Source organism: Nicotiana tomentosiformis, chromosome 2, assembly GCF_000390325.3.
Source record: "Nicotiana tomentosiformis chromosome 2, ASM39032v3, whole genome shotgun sequence".
Taxonomy (NCBI): domain Eukaryota; kingdom Viridiplantae; phylum Streptophyta; class Magnoliopsida; order Solanales; family Solanaceae; genus Nicotiana; species Nicotiana tomentosiformis.
The window spans coordinates 52,612,561-52,636,197 of NC_090813.1; the positions used below are offsets into that span (position 1 = coordinate 52,612,561).

The 23,637-nt window shown below is 38.5% G+C and overlaps 2 protein-coding genes across 2 annotated transcripts; both read right to left on the reverse strand.

Annotated features, from left to right (window-relative positions):
* Positions 1-14,910: 14,910 nt before the first annotated feature.
* Positions 14,911-16,113, reverse strand: LOC104093549 (vacuolar iron transporter homolog 4-like). Its single transcript, XM_009599306.4, has one exon. It carries the CDS (start codon positions 15,976-15,978, stop codon positions 15,085-15,087), a length of 894 nt encoding a protein of 297 aa, XP_009597601.1. The 5' UTR covers positions 15,979-16,113; the 3' UTR covers positions 14,911-15,084.
* A 776-nt stretch (positions 16,114-16,889) lies between these two features.
* LOC104093548 (uncharacterized) lies at positions 16,890-18,417 on the reverse strand. Its single transcript, XM_009599305.4, has 3 exons — positions 17,844-18,417; positions 17,640-17,756; positions 16,890-17,318 (listed from the first exon to the last, which is right to left on the reverse strand). Exons 1-3 carry the CDS (start codon positions 18,171-18,173, stop codon positions 17,241-17,243), a joined length of 525 nt encoding a protein of 174 aa, XP_009597600.1. The 5' UTR covers positions 18,174-18,417; the 3' UTR covers positions 16,890-17,240.
* Positions 18,418-23,637: the final 5,220 nt, after the last annotated feature.

The following is a 23,637-nucleotide window of genomic DNA, read 5'->3' on the forward strand; positions in this document are numbered from 1 at the left end:
AATATAGATCTCTCTCTGATTTTTATCATGTAGTACAAGAGAATAGGCATGGTCTATGCTAGGTAAAAGGTTCATCATCAAAATATTTCCCCTTGCATGTCCATAGACATCATTTAAATCCATGAGAAATTGTATAAGCCTTTCATCATCTAGGAATTTCTCCAGTTTTTGTGTTTACCCTAAAAAACGGATAAAAATTAAATTTATATATGATTTTAAGGATACGCGGATTAATTCAATACAAACGATAAATAACGTTAGATTAAGCGGATAAAGGATGTAATAAATTATCAAACCAGTAAGGAGAGTGACCCCTGACTCAGTAACAGCTTAATAAAATGCCTGCCTTGCTCACACCGATGAAGAACTGATGAACTAAAGTAAGATATTTTAATAACAGAGAGAATAAGAATATATTGCCTTGGAATGCGTGTTACAATGTGTCCTGTGAATGATAAGTTTTTCCTTTTATATAGTAGGGGAGTTTTACCCTAAGTACAATTCTAAAAAAGATAAAAATCTTCCGTTTCGACGATCACCGATTTTCCACTAATACAAGCCGAGATTCACGCCGTGATATACGGTTAGGTATGGATATCACGACCCTTTGTTAGTCGTGTGAAGCTGCTGGGTAATGCTCTCCGAGGTCTCAATCCTTAAATCGGACCTCAAGGATATAGCCTCGATATCCCCGAGGGCAGATGTTTGCCCGAGCCCTAATACAAAGGGTTCTTCATTCTAACTTCGATTCATTACGGTCATGTTCCTGCTCCGCTTGGCTCACCGGAAAGTTAATTCATGCAGCGGGCTCGGTTTTACCCGTATACATTCTGTTTTCCAAAACACACACAAACACACTTAACATCACAAATTAAAGAGTCTAATTCATCCCATAGATGTTTGAGTTTTGTGAAGTAACCTGCTATGTCATTGGTTCCCTGTACTAAACTGGATAGTTCTTTGAGCAGGTGATACAACTTAGCTCCATTTGACCTTCCAAACCTTTGCTCAAGACTCGTCCAGAGGTCTTTGGCAGATTTGGAATATATGATACTATCCCTAATGTCCTTGGATAGTGAATTTAATAACCAGGAGGTCACCATATCATTACATCTTGTCCATGACTGATACTCATTGGACGTGATAGCAGGAGGGGGGCATTTTCCATCAATGAAACCCAACTTGTTCTTTTGCTAAGAGAGCAATCAAAACTGATCTTCTCCAGCCTTGAAAATGTCACGACCCAATTTCACATATAGGTCGTGATGGCGTCCAACATCACCGCTAGGCAAGCCAACTAGTGAATTAAACATATATTTCCTCGTTTAATAAATTTCCGAGTAATTAAACTTTCCTTACTTGCAAGATTTAAGAAAAATAGAAAGTCTAAATAAATAAAAAAAACCAAAATGATAATTTCAAGACCACAATTCTACTAGTGTGTGTGACAAGACCTGGTGTCATAAATATATGAGCATCTAGTAGATTATAAAAAATTCGAAGTATTGTCTGAACATAATAGACAGAATACAAATACAAAGAGAGACGCTAGGTACTGCGGAACGGCTCAGGAAAGGCAGCTCACCACGAGGCCTTGAGGTAACAGGGATGCGCACCGGTAGGAAAGCCTGATGCACCTGTCTCAGATCCTGCACAAAACGTGCAGCAAGCATAGCATAAGTACGTAAACAACGTGTACAAAGTAAGTATCAAGTCTAATCTCGTAGAAGTAGTGATGAGAGGTCGACTTCGACACTCACTATGGGTCAATAATATTAAGATAAATATTTTTAAATAAACATGGTTTATGTGAATAACAATAATTTTCTTAACAAACAGAAATAAATAATTCTTTAATAATTTAATAATTTCCAATAAATCATTAATCTTCACAAGCTGCAACAAAATGTCAAAGCATCGTGTAATTGTTATTATTGAGCACAGTTTATGTCGAGGTCGTACGGTTCGGTCCAGAGTGACGTGTACACTGCCGAGGGACGTGCGGCACGATCCATAGATGCATCTATCTACTGCCGAGGTATTCGGCCCGCTCCACAAGAAGAGAAAAATATTTTATAAGCATTTGACTTAAACATTATTAATGATTTATACCCAAGGTAATACAAATTTCTCTAACCAGTTCCAATATAATTTAGGCATTTTTAGATTAACAAGTACTGTGCAAAATTCCAAATAATTCATGAATTGGGTCCTAATACTACCCGGACAATAGCATAATAGTAGCTACGCATGGACTCTCATCAACTCGTACGTACGTAGCCCCCACAATTAGAACAAATATCTATTTAAAACACATATGGTGTAACTTCCCTCTTACAAGGTTAGACAAGAGACTTACCTCGTCTCAAAGCTCACTTCTCGATCACAATTTTGCGTTAAAGCCTCAATTTGGTGCCGAAAAATCCGAAACTAGACAAATATTATATAATTTAATCAATACATGCTCAATAATTCAAAATAAAATTATTAGATTAATTAACCAACCCAAATTGGTAAAATTTTTAAAATTCACCCCGGGCCCACGTGCTCGGATTTCGGAAAGGTTTGGAGAAAATCGTCACCCATAACCTTATGAACTCAAATATACAATTTGCATCCCATTCCATAACCATTTTCATGGTAAAAATCTCATTTTTATAAAAACCTAGGTTTTTCATCTAAACCTTTGATTTCCACAATTTACATGTTAAAATCTACCCATAATCATGTATTTAACTCACAATAAGTAGAATTAACTTACCTCCAAGTTGCTAGATGAAATTCCCTCTCAAGAAGCTCCAAAATCGCCCAAGAATGGAGAAAAATGGGCTCAAAATGGCTGAGCCCCGACTTAAATGAAGGTTCTACCTTCTGCGATTTTCGCACCTGCGGAGCCTCTGCCGCACATGCGGTCCCGCACCTGCAGAAAAATCCTCGCAGGTGAGAGTTTCCCCCACCTGGCCAAGCTCCACATCTGCGGCCTAAGGACCACTTCTGCGATGTTTCTTCCGCACCTGCGGCCCTCGCCGCTTCTGCGCCCTCTTCCTCCGAACCTGCGCGCTCGCAGGTGCGACAAAAAACTCCGATTTTGCGATCCCTGGGTGTCCCTGGCTGGTCCTCTTTTGCAGCTCGTGGCTCGCTTCTGCGAGCTCGCACCTGCGACTGACCAAGCGCAGGTGTGATTGCAGCAGAAGCTGGAAGCTTTAGCTGCTGCTCCTAAGTCCAAACTTGGTCCGAGCCTCGTCCGATTAACTCTCGAGGCCCCCAGGGCCCTGTCCAAACATACAAACAAGTTTTAAATCATAAAATGGACTCGCTCAAACTCTCGGAACGCATAAAACAACATCAAAACTAAGAATCATACCAAACCAAATTGATTCAACTTAGAAATTTCCAATTTTTCAAACTTACTCCGAACGCGTCGAAACATACTTAAACTATTCGGAATGACACCAAGTTTTACGTGCATGTCTTAAATCATCATACAGAACTATTCCCATGCTCAAAATTCCAAACGGACCTCAATTACTCTGAAACCTACTCCAAACTAAATTTAAAGAACTTTAAAACCTTCAAAGAGCCAACTTTCACTATTATGCGCTGAAACGCTCTCGGGTCGTCCAAAACCCGATTAGAACATACGCCCAAGTCTAAAACCATTATGCGAACCTATCGAAACCATCAAATCCCAATTTCAGTGTCCTTTTCTCAAAATATTGACCGAAGTCAAACTTAGCCTTTTTAAAACCAACTAAGGAACCAAGTGTTACGATTCAACCCGAACCCTTCCAAGTCCCGAACTAACCATGCCCGCAAGTCATAAAACAGTAAAAGCACATACGGGGAGTCTTATTTAGAGGAACGGGGTTCTAGAAGGCAAAATGACTGGTTGGGTCGTTACATTCTCCACCTCTTAAACAAGCGTCTGTCCTCGAACGGATTTAGAATCATACCTAGAGTGCTGAATAAGTGTGGATATTTGCTCTGCATGTCCTCCTCGGCCTCCCAAGTCGCTTCCTCGACTGGTCGGCCCCTCCATTGAATTTTTACCGCAGAACCCTTCTTGGACCTCAACTGGCGAACCTGCCTATCAACAATGGCAACGGGTTCCTCTTCAAAACCCAAGCTTTCATCTAGCTAAATTGTGTTGAAGTCTAACACATGTGACAGGTCGGCATGATACCTCTGGAGCATAGATACATGGAAAACCGCATGAACTCCCGATAGACTGGGAAGCAAAGCAAGCTCGTAAGCAACCTCCCCAACTCGTCTCAACACCTCAAATTGGCCTATAAAACTTGTGCTCAACTTGCCCTTCTTCCCCAAACCTCATGATTCCCTTTATCGGCGAAACCTTCAAAAGAACTTTTTCACCTACCATAAACGATAAATCACGCGCTTTCAGATCCGCGGAACTCTTATGTCTGGACTGTGTTGTACGAAGTCGCTCCTGAATCAACTTCACCTTTTCCAAGGCATCCTTCACCAAATCAATACCATATAACTTAGCCTCACCGGGCTCAAACCATCCGATGGGTGAATGACATCTCCTACCATATAAAGCCTCAAATAGAGCCATCTCGATGCTGGATTAGTAATTGTTGTTATAAGCAAACTAGACCAAAGGCACGAAACGATCCCACTAACCTCAAAAGTCAATCACACATGCCCTGAGCATATCCTCCAAAATCTAAACTATCCACTTTGATTGCCCATCGGTTTGCGGATGAAAGGCTGTGCTGAGCTCCACATGGGTCCCCAATTCGCTCTGTACTACTCTCTAGAAATGTGAAGTAAACTGAGGGCCTCTATCTGATATGATGGAAATTGGCACACCGTACAACCGAACTATCTCCTGAATATAGATCTGGGCCAACCTCTCTGAGGTATACGTAGTCACAACTGGAATGAAGTGTGCCGATTTGGTCAACCTGACGACAATGACCCAAACTGCATCAAACTTCCGCAAGGTCCGCGGTAACCCAACTACGAAGTTCATAGTAATGTGCTCCCATTTCCACTCCGATATAGTCATCTGTTGAAGTAGGCCACCTATCCTCTGGTGCTCATACTTAACCTGCTGTCAATTTAGGCACCTAGCTACATACTCAACTATGTCCTTCTTCATCCGCCGCCACCAATAATGCCGCCTCAAGTCACGATACATCTTCGTAGCACTTGGATGAATAGAATACCGAGAACTGTGTGCCCCCTCTAGGATCTTTTCCCTCAGCCCATCTACCTTAGGAACACATAGGCAACCATGGAGTTGCAGAACACCATCTTCGCCGATAGTAACCTCCTTGGCACCACCCTGTAGTACCGTCTCTCGGAGAACCAACAAGTGTAGACGATTAAACGGTCGAGTCTTGATTCGCTCAAATAGTGAAGACTGGGCAACAACACATGCAAGAACTCGACTGGGCTCGAAAATATCCAGCCTCACAAGTCTGTTAGCCAAGGACTGAATGTCCAAAGCTAATGGCCTCTCCTCTGCTGCAATGTAGGCCAAACTACCCATACTCTATGCCTTTCTGCTCAAGGCGTCTGCAACTACATTTGCCTTACCCGGATGATAAAGGATGGTAATATCATAATCTTTCAGTAACTCGAGCCACCTGTGTTGTCTCAAATTGAGGTCCCTCTGCTTGAACAAATGCTGTAAGTTGCGATAATCGGTGTAAACCTCACAGGACACTCCATAAAGATAATGCCTCCAAATTTTAAGAGCATGAACAATCGCAACTAATTCCAAATCATGTACCGGGTAATTCTTCTCATAAGGCTTCAGCTGACGTGAGGCATATGCAATAACTCGCCCCTCCTGCATAAATACACAACCCAAGATAACGCGTGAAGCATCGCAATACACTATATACATCCCTAAATTGGAAGGCAACACTAACACCGGTGGTGAAGTCAATGATGTCTTGAGCTTCTGAAAGCTCTCCTCACAATCATCGGACCATCGGAATGGAGTACCCTTCTGGGTCAATTTAGTCAAAGGTTCTACAATAGATGAAAATCCATCCACGAACTGACGATAATAACCTGCTAACCCTAGAAAACTCCTGATCTCGATCGCCGAGGTGGGACAGTGCCAATTCTGAACTGCCTCAATCTTTTTGGGATCAACTTTATTACCCTCGTCTGACACGATATGTCCTAATAATGCTATAGAGTTTAGTCAAAACTCACATTTAGAGAACTTAGCATATAACTTTTGTTCCCGCAACGTCTGAAGCACCACTCTCATATGTTGCTCGTGCTCCGCCTTACTGCGCGAGTTGATCAAAATGTCATCAATGAATACAATGACAAACAAATCAATATATGGCCTGAACACCCTGTTCATCAAATCTATAAATGTCGCCGGGGCGTTAGTCAAACCGAAGGACATCACCAAAAACTCATAATGACCATATCTAGTCCGGAAAGCAGTCTCGGAACATCCGAACCCCGAATATTCAACTGATGGTACCCCGATCTCAAGTTGATCTAAGAAAACACCCTAGCACCCTACAACTAGTCAAATAGATAATCAATACATGGAAACTGGTACTTGTTCTTAATGGTAACTTTGTTCAATTGGAAACAATCAATACACATCCGCTTAGTTATATCCTTCTTCTTCACGAATAATACAGGTACACCCCAAGGCGACACACTCGGTCTGACAAACCCTTTGGCTAGTAACTCTTCAAGCTGCTCTTTTAACTCCTTCAACTCTTTCGGAGCCATGCGATACGGTGGGATAGATATAGGTTGGGTACCTGGAGCCAAATCAATACAGAAATCAATATCAAGATCTGGTGGCATGCCCGGAAGGTCGGAAGAAAACATATCGGAGAACTCTCGGACTACGGGCACTGAATCAATCATCGGAGTCTCTACAGTAGTGTCCCTAACGTAAGCCAAATAAGCCAAACAAACCCTTCTCGGCCATGTATCGAGCCTTCAGAAAGGAAATAACCCGACTAGATGTACTGACAGACGAACCATTCCATTCCAATCTAGGCAACTCTGGCATCACCAAAGTAACAGTCTTAGCATGGCAATCTAGGATGGCATGATATAGGGATAGCCAGTCCATTCCCAGGATGATCTCAAAATCGATCATATCAAGTAGTAGAAGATCCACTCTAGTCTCGTGACCACAGAAAGTAACAATGCAGGACCGGTAGATCTAGTCCACAACAACATAATCGCCCACATGAGTGGACACATATAGAGGAGTACCCAAGGATTCACAAGAAATACCCAGGAAATGAGCAAATAGCGATGACACGTAGGAATATGTAGACCCTGGATCAAATAATACTGAGGCATCTTTGCCGCAAACAGAAATAATACCTATGATCACGACATCTGAGGCCTCTGCATTTGTTCTAGCCGGAAAAACATAGAACCTAGCTGGTGCGCCACCTGACTGTCCTCCACCTCTAGGACAACCTCTACCCACCTGCCCTTCGCCTCTGGCGGCCGGAAGGCTGGTGAAGCAACTGGTGCTGTAATCATAGATTGTTGACCCTGCTACACGGGCCTACCCCGAAGCCTGGGGCAGAATTTTCGCATATGCCTGAAATCCCCACACTCGAAATAACCCCTCGGTACGATGGACTGCTGACCTGAGGTTTGGCCTTGATGACCTGAATATCCACTGGAAGAACCCTGAATAGTCGGTGGGCGGTAAGAATCTCTGACATAGCACTGAAATAAGGTTGCACTAGAGCACCCCGAGGAGGTGGTGGTGCTGGGTATGGGGGACTGCTGGACTGACCTCTCACGAACTGACCTCTACCCCCAGACGGGGCACCTCTGAACTCTCCAGAATATCTAAATCGCTTATCTCTCATAACCTACTCTTGGCTACGCTGACGCACACCCTCAATCCTTGGGCTATCTTTATAACCAGCTCATAAGAAGTTCCCATCTTATCCTTTCGAGCCATAGTGGCCTGAATGCCAGTGCGCAAACCCACAACAAACCTCTGTACTCTCTCTGCATCAGTAGGTAGTATCATAAGTGCATGGCGAGACAACTCAGAGAACCTCGCCTCATAATCGGTCACTGACATCTAACCCTGCTGGAGCTGCTCGAACTGAAACCGCAACTCTTCCCTCTGGGAGGGTGGAATATACCTATCCAGGAAGATACAGGTGAACCTGTCCTAAGTCATGGGAGGAGAATCTGCTGGTCTGCAAAGAAGATAGGACTGCCACCATCTACGGTCCCTGCCCTCCAACTGAAAGGTAGCAAAGTCTACCCCATGGGACTCCAATATCCTCAGGTTGTGCAGTCTGTCCCTGTACCGATCAACGAATTCCAAGGGATCCTCATATCGTTCAACCCCAATGACAGGAGGATGTAGCCTGCTCCATCTCTCCAATAGCTTGGTCTGGGCTCAGGTGTAGCTGCTGCCACAGGCTGGGCTCCGCCCACGGGGAGTGCACCTTGGATCTGATATACCGCAGTTGCATGCCCATGAGCCTGCACGGTAAGGGTCTGTGCTCCCCCTCCCGCCTGAGATGTGGCTGTGTCTACCAGAAATAAACCGGCCTGAGTCATATTATCCATGAACCGCAGCATACAGCCCATGACCTCCTGGAACCCCGGTGCGGACGTGAAATCCATCGGGGCTGGCTCCTCAATAATAGGATCCTTTGTTGGACCCACTTGTGGCATAAATAGAGTAACCCTGGTACATCCTCGTCCCCTACCACGGGCCGGAGCCCTCCCTCGGCCTCTAACAACAGGGGGAGCAGCTCTTCCCTAGCCGGGAACCTCCATAGAGCACGTTCTCACCAACTGTGAGAGAATAATAGAAAGATATTTAGTACTACACCAACTGCATGACAGGAGATGAAGAAAGGTAGTTTCCTAACACCCTATAGCCTCTCGAAGATAAGTACAGACGTCTCCGTACCGATCCGCAAGACTCTATTAGGCTTGCTCATAACTTGTGAAACCTACATGAACCTAATGCTCTGATACCATGTTGTCACGACCTAATTTCACCTGGGGGTCGTGATGGCGCCCAACATCACCGCTAGGCAAGCCAACTAGTGAATTAAACATATATTTCCTTTTTTAATAAATTTTCGAGTAAATAAATTTTCCTTATTTGCAAGATTTAAGAAAAATAGAAAGTCTAAATAAATAAAAACCAAAATGATAATTTCAAGACCACAATTCTACTAGTGTGTGTTCCATGACCTGGTGTCACAGGTGTATGAGCATCTAGTAGATTATATAAAATTTCAAGTATTGTTTGAACATAATAGACAGAATACAAATACAAAGAGAGACACTAGGTACTGCAGAATGGCTCAAGAAAAGCAGCTCACCACTAGGCCTTGGGGTAACAGGGATGCGCACAGGTAGGACCGCCTAATGCACCTGTCTCAGATTCTGCACAAAAAGTACAGCAAGCGTAGCATGAGTACGTAAACAATGTGTACCCAACAAGTATCAAGTCTAATCTCGAAGAAGTAGTGACGAGAGGTCGATTTCTACACTCACTATGGGTCAATAATATTAAGATAAAGATTTTTAAATAAACATGGTTTATGTGAATAACAATAATTTCCTTAACAAACAGAAATAAATAATTCTTTAATAATTTAATAATTTTCAATAAATCAATTATCTTGACAAGTTGCAATAAAATATCAAAGCATCGTGTAATTGTTATTATTAAGCACAATTTACGCCGATGTCGTATGGCCGAGGGATGTGCGGCACGATCCATAGATACATCTATCTACTGCCGAGGTGTTCGGCCCGCTCCACAAGTAGAGAAGAATATTTTATAAGCATTTGACTTAAACATTATTAATGATTTATACCCAAGGTAATACAAATTTCTCTAACCAGTTCCAATACAATTTAGGCAATTTTAGTTTAACAAGTATAGTGCAAAATTCCAAATAATTCATGAATTCGGTCCTAATACTACCGGGACAATAGCATAATAGTAGCTATGCACGGACTCTCGTCACCTCGTACGTACGTAGCCCCCACAATTAGAACAAATATCTATTTAAAACACCTATAGGGTAACTTCCCTCTTATAAGGTTAGACAAGAGACTTACCTCGTCTCAAAGCTCACTTCTCGATCACAATTTTGCGTTAAAGCCTCAATTTGGTGCCGAAAAATCTGAAACTAGCCAAATGTTATATAATTTAATCAATACATGCTCAATAATTCGAAATTAAATCATTAGATTAATTAACCAACCCAAATTGGTAAAATTCTTAAAATTCAACCCGGGCCCACGTGTCCGGATTCCGGAAATTTTTGGAGGAAATCGTCACCCATAACCTTACGAACTCAAATATATAATTTGCATCCCATTCCATAACCATTTTCGTGGTAAAAATCTCATTTTTATAAAAACCTAGATTTTTCATCTAAACCTTTGATTTCCACAATTTATATGTTAAGATTTACCCATAATCTATGTATTTAACTTTTAATAAGTAGGATTGACTTACATCCAAATTGCTAGGTGAAAATCTCTCTCAAGAAGCTCCAAATTCGCCCAAGAATGGAGAAAAATGGGGTCAAAATGGTTGAGCCCCGACTTAAATGAAGGTTCTGCATTTTGCGATTTTCGCACCTGCGGAGCCTCTGCCGTACTTGCGGTCCCGCACCTGCGGAGCCTCTGCCGTACTTGCGGTCCCGCACCTGAGGAAAAGTTCTCATAGGTGCGAGTTTTCCCCACCTGGCCAAGCTCTGCATCTACGGCCTAAGGACCGGTTCTGCGTGTCTGCTTCTGCGATGCTTCTTCCGCACCTGCGGCTCTCGTCGCTTATGTGCCCTCTTCCTCCGCACCTACGCGCTCGCAGGTGCGACAAAAAACTCTGCTTCTGTGATCCCTGGGCGTCCCTGGCTGGTCCACTTCTTCGGCTCATGACTCACTTCTGCGAGCTCGCACCTGCGGCTGGCCAAGCGCAGGTGCGATTGCCTCGTCCGATTAACTCCCGTGGCCCCCGGGACCCCGTCCAAGCATACCAACAAGTTTGAAATCATAAAACGGACTCGCTCGAACTCTTGGAATGCATAAAACAACATCAGAACTAAGAATCATACCCCAAACCAAATTGATTCAACTTAGAAATTTCAAATTCTTCAAACTTACTCCAAACGCGCCGAAACATACTTAAACTACTCGGAATGACACCAAATTTTACGTGCAAGTATTAAATTACCATACGGAACCATTCCCATGCTCTGAATTCCAAACATACCTCAATTACTCTGAAACCTACTCCAAACCAAATTTAAAGAACTTTAAAATCTTCAAAGTGCTAACTTTCACTATTAGGCGCTGAAACTCTCCCAGGTCATCCAAAATCCGATTCGAACATATGTCCAAGTCCAAAATCATCATACTAACCTATTGGAACTGTTAAATCCTGATTCCGGGATCATTTTCTCAAAATATTGACCGAAATCAAACTTAACCTTTTTAAAGCCAACTAAGGAACCAAGTGTTCCGATTTCAACCTGAACCCTTCCAAATTCCGAACTAACTATCCCTGCAGGTCATAAAATAGTAAAAGCACATACGGGGAGTCTTATTTAGGGAAACGGAATTCTATAAGGTAAAACGACTGATTGGGTCGTTACAGAAAACCTCTTCCATTCACAAGACTCATTCCTGGTGTATTTGATGAATGGAGGAAATATGGGTGATTTGCATCGAAATTGACTGCATTAGCAGATGAAGACTGAGCAATAGTGGTTTCTGTTGTTCCATTCATGATTAATGAAGTATTATGACACAGAAAAAGGAAGAAGAAGCTGAGTTTCCCAAAAACGAGCTACTGCTCTGATACCATGAAAGACTGTAAAAGAGAAAAAATATTTTTGTGAAAATTTTTTGTGTATTCATTTTGTACAGAGACAATGTATATATAGAACTATTCTATGAAAAATAAAAGAATCAAAATAACTATTTGTGCATGTGTCTAAATCCTATTTGCTAGCTAATAACAAAATAACTAAAGAATATTCTCTTTATGCTATATACACGTTCCATGTAACAAATTTTTAAGATAGAGATCCAATGTTGTGCAGTTGTGAAATAAGTTGTGATGTTGCTCATCTGAACGGCTATTATTTAATCCATCATATCTTTGCGCAACCGTTGAGATGAGGCCACGTGTTGAGTCTAAAGGAGAGTCCAAATAAGTCTTTGACCTATAAGTATCCGAAACACTCTCATTTGTCTGAAAACCTAGAAACTTCCTTCCCTCATCTTCTTCATGAGAGATTGCAGCCACCATTAATGATTTCTTCTCAACACATGCAAAAATAAAACATCACGCACCGCTTGGTGGCCAATTCTAAAGAATGGTCAATGATAAAAATCCTAAGGCCGCTTCTCATTGATTACATCAGAACGTACGTCAAGTCTTAGAACTTTTACTTCTAAAACTGATCATTTTAATCAAATATTCTAAAAACATTAATTTATGTTATCAGAAACAATTTTTATTACTTATTCAATTCAAACGCGGAAGCTAAGGAAGCATAGTTCTCTCTCTATCTCACTCTATCTCTCTCTCTTTCATCCGAAAAGGAAGCATATATCTTAAGTTACAATATCATCTGTGAAGTAAATCTTTTCAAATAAACCAACTTTGTCCAAAATGTCTTCTAATGTCTTCGTACAGGATCTTCATCAATAAGATTCTTAGCTGGCTAAAATAGTTGTGCATATATCGTACAAGTAACATGCCTATCATTTCCAAGGAGCGTAGCACTCGGCAATTTATGATGCCATGTTATGCACCAATCTTTCATCGGTACTGAACAAGGCAAATAAATACTCCCTCTAATCCGATTTAATTGATTTTCGACCTTTGTGGTCCACAATATTTGACTTTTTTCAGATAACAATAAGGAATTAACTTCTTTTTTTTAAAATTGTCCTTGGAGTAAAGAGCCTAGTTGTTGTATTATCAATGAACAAATTAAGGTTAATATGGTCAATTTTATTGTTAATTAATGCTAAAAGGTTGATTCTTTAATATGTTTAAAAACAGCCAAAAAATCAATTAAAGTGTTAAAGTGGACCGGAGGGAGTACATTACCTAGAGATAAATAACAAAATATAGTTGGGTTGCTAATTTTTTTTTTTAATTTTAAAAAAGACTTATGTGGACTAAATTCTAATTCATTTCCATCTTTTCTTATAACCACTTATGTTTAAAGTTACATCAAAGACCTAACTTTATGTCTTGGATTTTCAACATATCAAAAGGAGGACGAGAGAGGCGGCACTTTTAGAAAATAAAGAAAGAAGAGGGACGTTCTTCCTCCTTATAGAATTTTCATCCAACCAGTCATCTTTAAATGTTGTGTTTTTCAATTTGCTAACAGTTGGATCGAGTTGAAATTTGATCACGAAGTTCGCTTAAGACAATCTCTTTGATTAATTCTGTTTTTTGGGATTATTCTTCATCATTCTTCATGAACATGCTTTGCGCCGCCGTTATTGTGACCATTTCTTTGAGGGACTTTTGCAACTCTTCGTTGATACAATGAAGCTTTTAATTTTGATCCACAATAATTTGTGCTTGAGTATGCTTGCTATACCTATATTCAAATATTTAAAAATAATCCTATTATTCAAGTAGATTGGAAAGACTTTGAAAGGTGTTTATTCAGTTACGATTGTATGTCTTGCATGGTTTTGGTGCTTTCTCTTCACAAGAAATACAATGTAAATTTTTGAAAAAAGAAAGAAGAAAAACTACAGTGAAATGGAAAAATTGCATAAGCTTCATGCAACAGTCACTGAATCACGACATACCCATATTTTAACATCAAAACATCTAAATTAATTCTCTTTCCTTCTTCCAAGAGTGGCTTATTATAAAGATCACAATTGTTCAACGGATACTCTCCATATGATTGAATCAAGGATGAGATTTTGTTATCATATACTAAAATGAAAAGAATGGCGTGCAGCTTCCCTTTGATCAGTTTCAAAACCCATGCACGTTTTAAAACAGCTGGAACGACCGCTGTGAACCTTACTCTCATTATTGTTCCCATATTGATCACACCTTTACTTAACAAGGTTAGCCTCTCCTTTTTTTCCTTTTCTTTCTCTGGAGGTTAGCCTTTCCTGGTTAACCAAAAACGTGCCTTTATCTTTCCTTTTTTTTTTCTTTTTGGGACATTTGGTTATGGTCCCTCGTAACACCGGACATACAAACAGCAGAGACGAATTTAAGGAGGTTCTTGTGGACTTTGTGTATGTTGGGTGTGCGATAGCTGATGAACATATCGAGAAACTATATATAAGGAGTAGGGATCTCTTAGGTGTAACATCTTTTGGGAAAAATCGTGCAGGATGTTGTTGGAGTTAATTTCTCTGCCGGAATTTCACAAGAAGAAGCAGCTAGAGATGGTGGAGGAGTGACCTAAATATTATCGATCTATTTTGACTAGAATATGATTAGTATGTTTGTATCTGAAAGGAGCCAAGGACTTATTATGTTTTTGGGCTGAAGATGTTTTGGTCCAACTGGGTCTTTATTCATTTGGGCTTACCACTTGGGCTCAATATTATTTCTTGGACCTTCCAAAAGACACATGAAGAATATTTCCAGATTTATTCACTGTAAATTCTTTATTTATATTTGTATTTATCTGATAGTTAGAAGGCAGCAAATTGTATAGGCACAACTGTCATAATTAATTATTAGAAGATTCCTTTATTTTGCCTATATACACGAGCTGTACAGAGAGTTTTTTCATTCAATACACAGAAAATTGAATCAATTCTTCCAGAATTCTTCTCTCCTTTAAAGATTTTTCACAGGCTTAGTCCAAAGCAGACAATATCATACCATATTAAGAGTATCTTCGAGCTGGTTGAGCACAACAATAAACCCAATAAAATCCCACAACTGGGGTATGTTATCTCCTTACCCCTATCTAGAAAAAGTTTAAGTTGTATAAAAGATCATTCTGAACCCACCTATTCAAGCTCCTAGATTCTCCTCTAAAACAGATGCAAGGTTTAGGTAATAAATAGATGATAAACGTGCAATTTGATTTATTAATCTAATTCATTCTTTGTATCTTTATCAAAGGACTTGAGTAAACCATATGTGATAGCCATTGAAATCCACCCTCCAAGTAAAACTCTCATAGCAGATATCTTCACTGATGAACCACCAAGATAAGCCCCAATTCCACCAAATAAACACAAAGCCAAAGATGCTACAATCACCATCACAGCAATTCTGATTCTGTTTTCAGCCACCACCAGTGCTGGCACCATAGGAACAAAGGCTCCAAACAGAAAAGCCAGGGATGAGGCAACAGCAGCCTTGAACGGATTAGGCAGTGGCTCTACCCTGTCATTTTCCAGCTGTTTTGACTCCTCCATCATCGTTCGTTTTGCATCAATTTCCATAACTTTTATCATAGGAGATTTTGCAGGTGCTAAAGCAATATAGGACTGTATTTGCACAGGTGATTCATATAGCAGCTTTCCACCTTGTGTTGAAGTCGCTAATATATTGTGAAAGGACATGGTGGCGTCTCCTTGCTTGGTTTCTTCAATAGTTGGACTGCTGCAAACTATCTGAATCTTTGTTTTGTATCCACCATCATCTCCTTTTAACTCGTTCTCTGACCTACAGTTGTCAGCAATGGACTTTGCAATGTCTCGTTGAGTTGATACAGAGACAAACTCTCCAACAGCCATGCTACAGGCACCTGCAAAAGCTCCAGCAAATCCAGAAAGTACCATAGACCATTGATCTTGATCTTTAGCTGCACCAACACCAAGCATCAAGGACGTAGTGGAAAGCAATCCATCGTTTGCTCCTAAAATTGCTGTTCGAAGCCACTGAGCTCGCTCTAGTTTCTTTGAAGTTTTCTCTTCTTGGACAGTTGCATGAGGCTCTTTCTTAGCATAATTCTCAATTGACTGAGGAGAATCCATGATTTAATGGATGTGGAGTGTGGCTTTTAGCTGTAGGCACACTCGTAACGTGTGGAAGCAACATGTAGGAACCCAGTTCATAAAGGATGAATATTGAGACCAAGACTCATAGTTACTTAGGTGGCACCGTGGAAAAAACAAAGCTGATACGTTAAAACCCAGAAGAACCAACATAAGCACATACGTGTTCTTCTGAATGCTTTACTTATGCCAAGAAGGAGACATCAAACTATACAGACAACAATCAAAATGCAAATAAATTAAGTGTATTGTTTCTTGCTCCAATTAGAGGCAACCAGAGCATCACTTTGTGTTGTTCTAGATGGGACTTCATCCAAACCAAATTATAAGATTCATTCTAACCGACTAGCCTCTTCGCTCAATATGTAGAGAAAAGCAATGTATAGTGATGTAGATGGATTCTTTTCCCAGTATGGCATCCTCACCTGGGGCACCGTATAGTAGCTTAGTCTGTGGGGAAAAGAGTAAATTCAGAGCCCCCTTCGATCCCTGCCCCTGCAATTAAGGCATGCAGCAAAGGAGCCGCTTGAATGGCTGCCTCATGCAAACCAAACTTACTGATCTGATGGGAATCTACTATGCATATTCCCCACATACTTAAGCACAAACGTTGGCGAACTGCTCATACTGCTCACTTCCATCTAAGTAGGCCTACCAGCGAAGCAATAGGTACTTGATCGGGCAGTTAGTGAAGCTAGACCGGGAAGTGGGGTATCATCCCTTCCCAAGAACCAATTAGTTTGAGAGCAAGCACTATACATTTTTTTCAAAATTCTATTTATTAGAGTTCAACTTAAAGTAAATACTCTGTGAAGTGAAAGCCTCATGCTCCTTAAGTCTGTTTAGTGATGGACTAGATAGAAAGTTAGAGGTTTACCAAGGTCGATAAGTTAATACTTAAGAAGCAACACTAGACAGGTTGATAACTTACATAAGACGAGTCAAATGGTCAGCCAGTAGCTTGTCTAACCACAAGCCGGTAAACTGATTTATCCAAATGAGAGATGGAAATTGTAACGTCTGGTGATCCAAGACTTTTAGACAAGTAGTTAATACAAAATTGATAATTCGGAATGGCAAATATTTAGAAGACAGGATTTTGTACACTTGTGTCGCCTAGAAAGATCAACTCAAGAAAATGTCCATTTGACATAATGATGTTTTCGGCAACAACCCCCAAAGACATCTGAAAAATGCATTTTAGATGCTGCAGATATCACCTAAAAATCATATATAAGATGTTACATATACCCATCCCTGCGGTCTTGCTCCTCTGCCTCCTTGTTAGCAACTTCAACAGATTTGAACCAAAGGTATGCCTGGATAACATTCTAGTCAGCTAAAATGAACATAGAAACATCCACTTTTATTGATTTATGAGAAGTTGTATTTTTGAACCACAATGTAACTAATAACAAAGTCCGATCATTAAGAAAAATTTTCATTGGTTCCTCAGTCCTATTAAAAAAAGTTGTTTGCTTATAATTCAAATATAAAATTAATTACCCATTATCTCAAAATGTGGAAAAACAGGCAGTAAAGCACATACAAGTGTATTAAAGACAGAACTTGCAAATAGTTCCGAAACTTAACAAAAATTGCAGGAACACATGGATAGAGAAGTATTTATATAAACTTACAGAAGTGGGAATTCCAGTGAAAGCAAAGAACCCAAGCACAGGAGCATAAAACACACTATCTGAGCCCAAAACTCCAAATACAGGTTTCTGATTCACGTACTCAAAAACAGAACCAATCTGCACTCATAACCCAATAAACAAAACCCATCAAGAATTAAAAGATCAATTTTTTTTTATAAAAAAAGTTGAAGATAAAGAATTCACCGCTGCAATTGCTGTGACAGCAGAAGCAAGCAAATAAACAATAAAGGGAACTTGAAAAGTTGAAGAATCTTTCTGGGATTCATTTTTAGCCCAAGGGGGTGGCTCATCTGAATCGGGTTTAGCCCATGTGGGAACTGATGGGTCTTTTTCTTCTTCAGTAGCAGCCACAATTCCAAGCTTACGACTTGCAAGTGATTTTCTGTTTCTCTTGAAATAACCAGAGGAAGAGAGTGGAATTGAATTGGGCAGGCATAGGTTGATTGTTCTTGAGGTGTGGATAATGAGTGAAGGGGAATTGCAGAGAGATGAAGAAGATAATAATGTCACCATTTTTTTCTTTGATGTGTGGGCAGAAGAGATATTTATGGCTTACAGTGTATTAGTTTACAAGGCATTGTGAATTGTGTGAACTGTTGCTGTGTATATTTTCATGGTGGAATATGGCTACGAGCTGGGAATAAGAGATAGAGTTCACTCAAAAAAATCTCTCCTTTTTCCTGAAAACAAAATTGTATTTTCAAGAAAACTACTGGTAGGGACCGACATATTGGGAAAAAGAAATTGTGTATCCGCATGTGAAATATGTTCTTATCCTTTATTTTATAGAACATTTCATGTGTTTCAAATTGATATTAACCTACCTATGTATGTCTATCTATATTATATTAAAAATATGAATGCTAGTTTATTTTTTTTATTTTTTTAAAATAAATTTCATACTAAACAAAATAGTCATTTTAATAATTTTTCTCATATTTAGAAATAATTATTTAATTATTTTTCTAATATTTAAGATTTCAAAATTAACTAAATTTATATTAATGTTTCCTTACTTAAATTTTATAAAGTATTTATAATTCAATCAATCACTATTCTCTTGAATTACCTATTAATAATACGTCAAATCATATTAACGTGCATACAATTAAAATAAAAACTTTTATAACTTAAAGAGGCTTAGTCTACAACAAACATAGGAAATCTTGTTAAAAAAATACTTCATTTTTTCCATCACAAGAATTAAAAGAACAATTTTAACTTTTACCTTCCAAAGAATTAGATTGCATGGGCAATCTTTAACTCCAAATGACTTCCTTTTTGAAAAGAAGATAGAGTTCTTGTATTTTTTTTATTGAAAAGGTAAAAATAAAAAAATTACAAAAGTCAGAATAAAAAATATATATTGTAGAATAATTTAAAGTCTTAAATATTTAGTTCATCCATAGTTTAAAATACTAATGTCATTATGTATATAAATTATAACTAAATTCATATTAATTTGAACTCCTTTCCTACTCAATCAATATTTTCTTCTCTTTATCGATTTTTTGAATAATATTTGAAAACTACACTAAGTAATTAGAAAAAATAACTAAATAAATAGTTAAGAATATAAGAGAGAGAGAGAGAGAGAGAGAGAGAGAGAGAGAGAGAGAGAGAGAGAGAGAGAGAGATTGAGAAAAGTCAATAACACTGATGGTTCTTCAATCACAAAGATCCAAAAATAAAATGTTGATCAAGTATATATATATGGAGTTAATGATAGAAATGCAAGTGATTATACATCATTCTTGATACAGTTAAGCATTTAAAAGTTGGAATGAGCTAAAATTAAGAATTCGAAGTGTTTGAATTAATTGATTAACAAAAGAATTCAATCCAATTCTGTTACAAATCACCATATAAGTAAATCATCTTTCAAATTGACAAATAGTTTACATAAATTTGCGCCCTTAAGAAAAGAATTAACATTGAAAGAAATTTAAAAAATAGAGAAAAATCGACTATCATATAGTTAAATTGCTATTCATTTAACTAAATAGAATCAATATTTATCATTTAACTTATAATTTTTTTATTTTATAACTCAAACACGACTATCAATATAATATTTATGTGATACTAAAAAAATTGTACTCATTGCGCGTACCTAAAAACTAGTACTATATTAAAAACACAAAGGCGTTAGCGAAATGTCGATCGTCATTTTTACCTTTTAAAAATACAATTCAAATTGGACAAAATAGTCATTTAGTTATTTCTCAAATATTTAGAAATAATTATTTAATTAATTCTCTAATATTTAGGATTAGTTATTTAATTATTTTCCTACTTTTTAGAACTTTGATTTTTCAATTCCTTTTACTTTTAGAAGTCCTTATTTTCAACTCCAATGAAATTTACGAGTACTAAATTTCAAGTATTTTCAATTTATATTAGGGAAGTTTCACCACTTTATACTGTTTTTAGATTTAGGAAAAAAAAAATTAGTAAATGAAATTTTCGTCACTTTCAGCTCTATTTAGTTTTAGATAGAGGATGAACAAGATAACTATATTAAAACAGTGAAGGGCTTCATATCAACAAAATGGTATAAAACTCAAGCTATATAATTTTGGTTTTGGCATTCTACAAAAATTATGTATCAAAATACAAATACACATTCTAAAAACACTATAATTAGATATAAATTATCTCAATATTTACAATTATTATAACCATTAACTCAATATCAAGTTCTAGAGATACTTTCAAAATGACACTTAACAATTGCGCGTCAATTATACGTATAGTATTTATATAATTTTAAAAGTTTATACTCATTGATACGGGTTACACGCGCAAAGCACGTATTCTATGACTAATTCCCTTAAAAGATTAATTACAACAATTTCATTACATATTTCAAATATTAGCAAATAAGGCCAATGTCATGGTTTTTAAGATATTAAAATTTTCAATATATTGGTAGCTATACTCGAATTTATCAAGATTCATTTGATAGACTACTTCATTGTTGATCTTATTGTATGTGAAATTGCCGTATGAAAAGGACCTACATGCATGATGACGAAGAAATTAGCCTTCATGACCTTTCACAATTATACTACTTCTTTCGGTCTTAAATTATTTGTCGTTTTCTTTTTTACACGTCTCTTAAGAAAAATATACATTAAATAGAAGGGGTTTTGGACTATTTTACCCTTATTTATGCCTTAAAATATAAATTTTTTTCATTGAATATTACTTTATTTATGTGCTATCTATATCTTCAAGAATAATTACTATTAAAAGTAAAATTAAAAAATATAATTAATTTTGTCTTGAGCTTTTAAAATGATAAATAATTTGAGACAACTATTTTTAAAATCACGACAGATAATTTGAGATGGAGGGTATGATCAAGTGATAAATTAAGATAAAGATCAATGATAAATTAAGATAAACATAAATAATAATTGAATCATGTTTAAAATTAAAATTTTTTCCTTCCTATACAATATTTGAAACTTATTTATAAAAATTATCCAAGTTTTGTATATTACTCGTGTAACGACCCGACCGGTCGTTTTAAGAAAATTAGCCTTGAACCCCTATTTACTGTTCCCTCTAATTTATTTTTGGATTTTGTGACTTGCCAGGAAGATTTTTTTTTGGTTTCGGAGTGAAATGGGACACATAGTCTCTAAAATGGAGGTTTAAGTCATAGGAATTGACCATAGTTCAAACTATGTGAAGACGACTCCGGAATAGAGTTTTGATGGTTCATATAGCTCCGTAGAGTGATTTTGGTCTTAAGAGCGTGTTCGGATGTTGAATTGGAGGTTCGTAGGTCATTTTAGTAATTGATGAAAGTTGGAAAAAGGATGATTTTTGAGAAGTTTAACCGGGAGTGGACTTTTTGATATCGGGGTCGGGTTCTTATTCCGTGAGTTGGAATAGGTCCATAATGTCAATTATGACTTGTGTGCCAAATTTGAGGTCAATCAGACTTGATTTGATAAGTTTCGGCGTCGGATGTAGAAGTTTGAAACTTTGAAGTACATTAGGCTTGAATCGACGTGTAATTCATGTTTTTAGCGTTGCTTGATGTGATTTAAAGGCTCGACTAAATTTGTGTGATGTTTTAGGACTAACTGATATATTTGGTTGAGGTCCCGGGGGCCTCGGGTGAGTTGCGGATGGTTAACGGATCATTTTTGGACTTAGAAGATTTTCTGGTGCTGGGTTGGTTCGTGATGGGCTGGTTCTGGTGTAATCGCACCTGCGCAAGATTGACCGTAGGTCCGAGTAGGGTTGTGCACGGATCAGACCGGATCGGATTTAGCATATTTCGGATTTCGGATTCTGGAAAAGGCAATATGAATCCGAACCGAATTAACATTGGATCGGATCGGATTTTAAACTTTGGATCGGATAATATTTCGGATTGTCAGATCGGATTGTCACTCAATTAAGCCATACTCACCATTCATCAAAGACATTTTAAAAGCTGCTGAATTAAGTCATACTCACAAAGTCATACCCAGATTGTTCGTTAGGACTTAAGTTAGAAGAAAACACCTTGTTTCTGAACCATTTTGATTAAGTTAGGAGAAAATACCTTGTTGTTGAACCATTCAACCAGAATCAAAAAAATTGAGTGAATACGATGAAAATACCATTCTTCTCCTAAAACAGTTCAACGGCTTCTTCTTGGAATAAACAAACCACAATCTGAGAGGATATAGATTTGGAGTTCCGGTTCAGACTCTTCAATGAAGAGTGTAGATTGAAGAGAGGCGGAAGTTGGACAGAGAAATATGTGAGAGAGAATTAGATTTCGATATAACCTAAGTGAGGGGCTGTCTAAAAAATGAATAAGCCTAACCCTAAAATTTTAGTGTAGTATTTATATAGGTCCATATAATTTCGGATTTCAGATCGGATCGGATTTAAATTATACCAATCTGAATCCAATTCGAATATCCAAAATTTTATAAAACATAATCTGTATCCAATCCAAATATCCGAAATTCGAAATCCAAAAATCCAAAATATAGTGGTTCGGTTCGGATTTCGGATACCCGATTCAAATGCACAGCCCTAGGTGCGAGCCCGCAGAAGCGAGCAATTGGGCGCAAATGCGGGGCTAGGGGACTTGGCCACTGGTCGCAGATGCGACGTGAAGACCGTAGGAGTGGAGTCGCTTTTGCAGAAAATTGGTCGCAGAAGCGGACGAGTGTAGGAAGGCATGTCCGTAGAAGCGGATGTGTTTGCGCAAATGCGCACTCGCAGAAGCGGGATTTGTACCACAGAAGCAGAATGGGTGCCAAGAGTTGATTTCGCAGAAGTGGATCACGGGCTGCAGAAGCGTTTCCGCAGGTGCGAAAAGCCTGGGCAAATTGTATTAATTCGAGGGCTCGGGATTTTTATCATTTGTTGGACATTTGAGCTCGGGTTTGGCGATTTTTGAGAGCATTTTCTAGAGATTTCTTGAGGTAAGTCCCTTGTGTTTATTTTTGATCAATAATATTGTTTCCCCATTGATTTCCCACCTAGTTAGTGTGTATTTAAGGTGAAAATTGAGAGTTTGAGGTTAGGGATTTGGAAAATTGATTTGAGGAATTTAATGGCGATTTGGTATCGGATTTTGGTAATTTTGGTATGGGTGAACTTGTGGTCGAATGAGTATTCATATTTTGTGACTTTTACCCGATTTTGAGATGTGGGCCGGGTCGATTTTTTGGGCCAAATTTTTTATTCTTTGCTAAAGTCGTAGTTGTATTACTTAAATTAGTTTCTTGTAGTTGTATTCATGTTATGTAATTGCTTTTGGCTAGATTTGGGCCATTCGGAGTCGGAAAGTCGAGAGAAAGGCATTCTTACCGATTGATTGAGCGACATTTGAGGTAAGTGACTTGTCTAACCTTGTGTGGGGAAAATCTCCTTAGGTTTTGGAACTGTTATAACCAGTTGTGATATGTGAGCGTCGTGTACGTAAGGTGACGAGTGCGTCCATGGGCTGAATATG

Bases quoted from the DNA above. Each gene is read 5' to 3' on its own strand.
- LOC104093548 (XM_009599305.4), bottom strand. From the start codon at position 18,173: ATGGTGACATTATTATCTTCTTCATCTCTCTGCAATTCCCCTTCACTC. The intron at 17,757-17,843 runs GTGAATTCTTTA...TTATGAGTGCAG, and splicing joins CTGTCACAGCAATTGCAGCG to ATTGGTTCTGTTTTTGAGTA. The intron at 17,319-17,639 runs GTAAGTTTATAT...AATGTTATCCAG, and splicing joins TCACTGGAATTCCCACTTCT to GCATACCTTTGGTTCAAATC.
- LOC104093549 (XM_009599306.4), bottom strand. From the start codon at position 15,978: ATGGATTCTCCTCAGTCAATTGAGAATTATGCTAAGAAAGAGCCTCAT.